Here is a 5,224-nt window from a genome sequence, read left to right as displayed (position 1 = left end):
TCAAGTGTATGCATTGAAATGCAACACTGTTTTCCATCATGTTTTCAATATTTTACAATATTTTCTTTATTTTGCTGCTTTAACTCTTCAGTGTCCATTAAAGACAATTAATCTCAAAATAGCTAAATATCCATCAGCTGGGCCAAAATATCAATCTGTCCTCAACGGGTTCACAAATGAAAAGCAGAAGAATTGATTTTGGGCTAAAAATATACATACTTGTTTCGGATCTCAACGCCAACACTTCTGTTTAATCATGAGTGTGTATCTTTAGTTAACCAGCTGTTAAATGCATGAATCCCGGGAGTGCCGTACCTTGAAGTGTTTGTCTCTGATGCGTGTCATGTTCATGAGCATGACTCCGGAGTTGACGCCGGTCTTGCCGTAGTACGGGTGTCGAGCGAAGCGATTGTACCAGCCGATGCGCGGCTCCTCGTGCTCCGGGGCCATCGCTGCCACCTGGCTGCTGTTAAACCGGGACAGAAAGCTCCAGACGTCCTCCACCGGCCGCAGGAACAGCACATCCGTGTCCACGTACAGCACAGAGTCCACCTGCTTCAAAATCAGCTGAGAGCGCCACTTCAGGCACTTAGAGGGATGGGTATGCTTTCAATTTGATCAATTCTGATTCTTATCGATTCCAAACATGAAGTCAAACATATTTATTCTGTGTCTCTTTTTGCAAAACATTTCATTGCTGCTGAATACCATGAACAAAAATCCGCCGGCTGCATAAAAACTGGCCTCGATTTAGAGCCGTTTGCGTGCAAAATAGAGCTGCACCATTCTGGATAAACGGAGACTTTTTTTTAATGGAGGTCATAGTTCTCTCACAATTCTGAAGAAAAAAAAAATATCAGACGGATGGGTATGCTTTCAATTTGATCAATTCTGATTCTTATCGATTCCAAACATGAAGTCAAACATATTTATTCTGTGTCTCTTTTTGCAAAACATTTCATTGCTGCTGAATACCATGAACAAAAATCAGCCGGCTGCATAAAAACTGGACTCGATTTAGAGCCGTTTGCGTGCAAAATAGAGCTGCACCGTTCTGGATAAACGGAGACTTTTTTTTAATGGAGGTCATAGTTCTCTCACAATTCTGAAGAAAAAAAAAAATATCAGACAACTAAACTAAATCTCATGGAATTTATGAATGGAATGATTCAATGACTCACTGAAGATTCACTCGTTTCATTACTGGATGAATCCGTGTGTTTGAACGAATCTCTTGAATGAATGATTCAAAGACAAATGCATATATATAAAAAAAAAAAAAAAAAAAGTACTTGATAGGTGGAATTGAAATTTTAATTTTACAACAAGTATCTGATTCTGGAATTGATTTTTGATTCCCAACCCTAGTCACTTATTACACTTCAAAGTCCTTACACACCTACTTATCATATTACTTACATATCATATATATATTAAATACCTCATAAAACAGCTTAAATCATCTGGATTCAGGCAGATTCACTGAATAGAAACAGCTGATGTGTGAAAGTGTGTAAGCAATGCATTTCTGCTTCATATCTATCATTAAATACATAATATACACACAATAACACGGTTTCTGGGTTATTCAGCATTTCCAGTAACAGCTATATATCATAAAATGGTGATCAGAAGAGAGTTATTCACATTTACAGGCAAAGAGTAATTTATATATAGTACACAAAATGAACTCAAACCTCAAAGTATAGCAAAGAAAACCTGCTTAAATCATTTGAATTCCGGCAGATTTACTGAATAGAAACATTCACTTGTCATTAACGTACATCAATCCTGACGACAAGACATCGTTTTTTCATTATTTTATGTTGCATAAATAAAAAGATATATCACAAAAGACTGTGACTGCGTCTCTCGCTCGGTTCAGATACTCACGGGAAGGAAGAGTCTCTGTGAAGCGCAGGGTTTGAAGAGTCTCTTCCACTCTCTGGCGCTATCGCTGGGGAAGCTTATGGGATGAACGCTGTAGTTGAACTTGGAGCGAAACCTCTGCGGCCACGACTGCAGCTGCACGACACAGACGGGATTTCATGAAGGTCAACGTGTGCTGGTTCTCTCAGATTGGTGTGCAGAGGAAAAACTCTGAGCCGTTTGAGGATATTCACTATATATCTTGATCTACCCAACTAACAAATAAGAATGTTTTGCTTCAAATGGTGAAATTGTTACTTGTGAATTTCTCAAAACATCCAGTTTTTTAACGTTTTAAAAATGTTTCTTCTTGGTTATTTGAACGTTACATGAACATTCCATTTTATCATTTTGCAAACATTATGTGAACGTTACTTTTGAATGTTGTCTGAACGTTCTGAAACAAGTAGCAACATTTAAAAACTAATTTTTTTTTTTTTTAGAAATCTGTTCCATGAATGTGGAAATTCCATAATGTTTTGATCTAACATTTTGAGAACATTATTAAAGACCAGTTAACCTTGAACAACCACTCTATTTATGTATTTATGTTACTGTTTTCGTTCATAAAACAACGTTTTTGCGCTGACATTTTTTAGTGCAAGAAGTAAAGGTTTAATCATGTTTTCCACAAAACGAACACTTAGTGCAAGAAGTAAAGGTTTAATCATGTTTTCCACAAAACGAAAACAAGAAAGAAGTATAGCCTATTTAATCATTTCCATTTACATGCATCAGTAAAATAGCAATATTTACCTGCTCATATTGTTCCTAAAACATTTTAATACATTTTAAAAGCCACTCTGTGAACATGTTTGAGTCAGAGGTTTTAAACGTACCAGTTTACTCTAAAACAGTTAAGTTCAAATCACAAAAACTATTAATCTCTGTTAAGATGTTGAGTTATTTATTGTCTGGTTTACTGTATTTACTGTTTTGTATCATGTTTGTCATTTCTGTATTTTACATCCATTTCCTGTTTTGTAGCGCTTTGTGTATGAGAAAAGTGCATTATAAATACAATGCACATTTTTAATGTCTTCTAAAAGTGTTGCTTAATTTATGTTTCGCCCTAATACCACCATGAATATACAGTGGATACTCCTCATATACGTGCTCACCGCCTGTCTGAAGCCGGCATGGAGGTCGTCTTCTGCGAAAATGTGAAAGCGCAAGCGTCTTTGGCTGAAGAGAACAGCAGATTTCAGCATGATGAGTGTTTCCTCCAGTCTGGAGCCGCAGGCCACCACCGCCAGCTCGACCGGCTCCAGACGCTCCGGATCCCGAGGAGCGGACCTGAGCGGGACACAGACACAGCAGCAGGATCAGTGAAGAATTACAGCTTTACAGCAGCTGGTTCTGCAAACTCCATCCAGCAGTCACGGTCAACACTACAGCCATATAACCAGGAATACACACTAACAGCAGTGAGCGCTCAACAGCTGAACATCAAACCCCAGAGACAGACGGATCTAGATCTAGAGCTGAAGGTCTGTACCTAAGAGCTGAGTCTTTTGGGCACACAGCATCGCTGATTCTCCAGTACGGCTCCCAGAGAGTGACAGAGCCTGAGTTACACCTGACGAGAGACACACAGGCTCTACATCAACACACACACACAAACACACCAGCTTCAGCTCGGGATCAACCGGCTCTCAATCAGAGGCACCCTGAAACATCTGTGACGTGACGCTCAGGTCTGTGCATGAAGAATGAGCCTTTGCATTCAGATAAATAAATATATATTAGATATAAAAAAAAAAAAATGTAATAACAGGGGTTTTCAAACTGGTGTCTGGGGAAGAGTTGAAAATGTAAAAAAAAAAAAATTATTAAAATACAAACCTGTCATCTGACCAAAATGGACTCGAGATGACCTGAATCATGAATATTAATTACGTAACATGACGCTCGCCCCAGTAGGCCTCGCTGATTGGCTGAAAGGCAGACCGATAGGCGGGCGCTACTCAGCGGGCGAATTAACGGCTACTATTACAAGCAAGCTTATGAATATTAATTCGATGTTAGCAATGTAATCAAATTAGTAGAGTTAAACGAGCAGAAATCCAGCCCAAACAACTGTTAAATTAACACAACAGCCTTATAGGAGTATCCTCTGCATTAAATTACTCAAAAACGCATCACTGGTTAAGATTTCTGTTATTTATAATACCTGTCCAGTCATTAAAGCTAATTTAAAGCGGTCACATCATGAGTCCAGTGTTTATAACCTCAGTTTTGTGTCGTCGTGCAGATGTTGTTGTAAGGTTTGTGTGTGTTATTGTTTATTTACCTGTCATCCTGATGATCCGCGCGCTCTAGAGACGACACGAGCTGATTAAAGATGTAGAGCAGCGAGCAGAAGACTAATAGCGTGCAGACGAACAGGACTCGAAGATAACACCGCATTTTACAGCTATAAGAGCAGCCATGGAGATCAATCATGCTGCTCGCTTCACTAGCTACTGTGGCGGAGGCGTGCTCATGAATATTAATCAGCTGCTTCAAAAACTTCCTGGAGACGCCAGGCACGTGACCACGTGGCTCCGCCTCCCAACCGAACGTCACGTTATCAGTTATAACATTTACATTTGGGAAAAATGTTTTAGAGTGAAAAAAAAAACAAAAAAACAAGCTGTTTTTAAAATAATATCATGCATATTATTAATACAGTCTTGGCACTACAAAATATTGATTAGTGATGTACATATGTCTGTCCTCTCTGTTCTCTCCAGTTTTGAGATTACTCATGTTTCAGCAAATAGACGTCAGAAAAATTGATGGAAAAAAAAACCTTTAAAACAATCTATAGGCATCAAAGAACAAGGTAAGGGGGAAAAAAACTAAATAAAAAAAGTTGATAAAAGTGCATATGTGATTTCATGAATGTTAGCAAAATAATTATATTTATGTACAATATTTGAATATTAATTAAGTTACAGAGACACAGGAAAATGCAAAGTGTGCCAGAGAAAACCAAAACCCCAGAGTAAGCTGCTTTGGATAAATGAGGACCATATGATACGATTGATAGACAGATAGACAGACAGACAGATAGATAGATAGATAGATAGATAGATAGATAGATAGATAGACAGACAGACAGACAGACAGACAGACAGACAGACAGACAGACAGACAGACAGACAGACAGACAGACAGACAGACAGACAGACAGACAGACAGACAGACAGACAGACAGACAGACAGACAGACAGACAGACAGACAGACAGACAGACAGACAGACAGACAGACAGACAGACAGACAGACAGACAGACAGACAGACAGACAGA

The 5,224-nt window shown here is 38.8% G+C and overlaps 1 protein-coding gene across 2 annotated transcripts in view; it reads right to left on the bottom strand.

The window, feature by feature from the left end:
- The window catches only part of gxylt1a (glucoside xylosyltransferase 1a), a 12,677-nt gene extending 7,944 nt beyond the window's left edge, over nucleotides 1-4,733 (bottom strand). The window contains exons 1-5 of one of the 2 annotated variants that reach the window (XM_016494751.1): nucleotides 4,223-4,733; nucleotides 3,428-3,529; nucleotides 3,051-3,225; nucleotides 1,894-2,025; nucleotides 316-567 (exon numbers count right to left, since the gene is read on the bottom strand). In XM_016494751.1, coding sequence (XP_016350237.1) covers nucleotides 316-567; nucleotides 1,894-2,025; nucleotides 3,051-3,225; nucleotides 3,428-3,529; nucleotides 4,223-4,374 — 813 coding nt within the window. In that variant the 5' untranslated portion in view covers nucleotides 4,375-4,733. The remainder of the gene's footprint in view (nucleotides 1-315; nucleotides 568-1,893; nucleotides 2,026-3,050; nucleotides 3,226-3,427; nucleotides 3,530-4,222) is intronic. The other variant, XM_016494752.1, reaches the window with a different exon arrangement.
- Between the last annotated feature and the right edge of the window lie 491 nt (nucleotides 4,734-5,224).

This window comes from Sinocyclocheilus anshuiensis, unplaced genomic scaffold (genome assembly GCF_001515605.1).
Source record: "Sinocyclocheilus anshuiensis isolate Anshui unplaced genomic scaffold, SAMN03320099.WGS_v1.1 scaffold923, whole genome shotgun sequence".
In the NCBI taxonomy this organism is placed as follows: domain Eukaryota; kingdom Metazoa; phylum Chordata; class Actinopteri; order Cypriniformes; family Cyprinidae; genus Sinocyclocheilus; species Sinocyclocheilus anshuiensis.
Note: the sequence above shows the minus strand (reverse complement) of the source record. Positions and strands in the feature narration are given on the sequence as shown.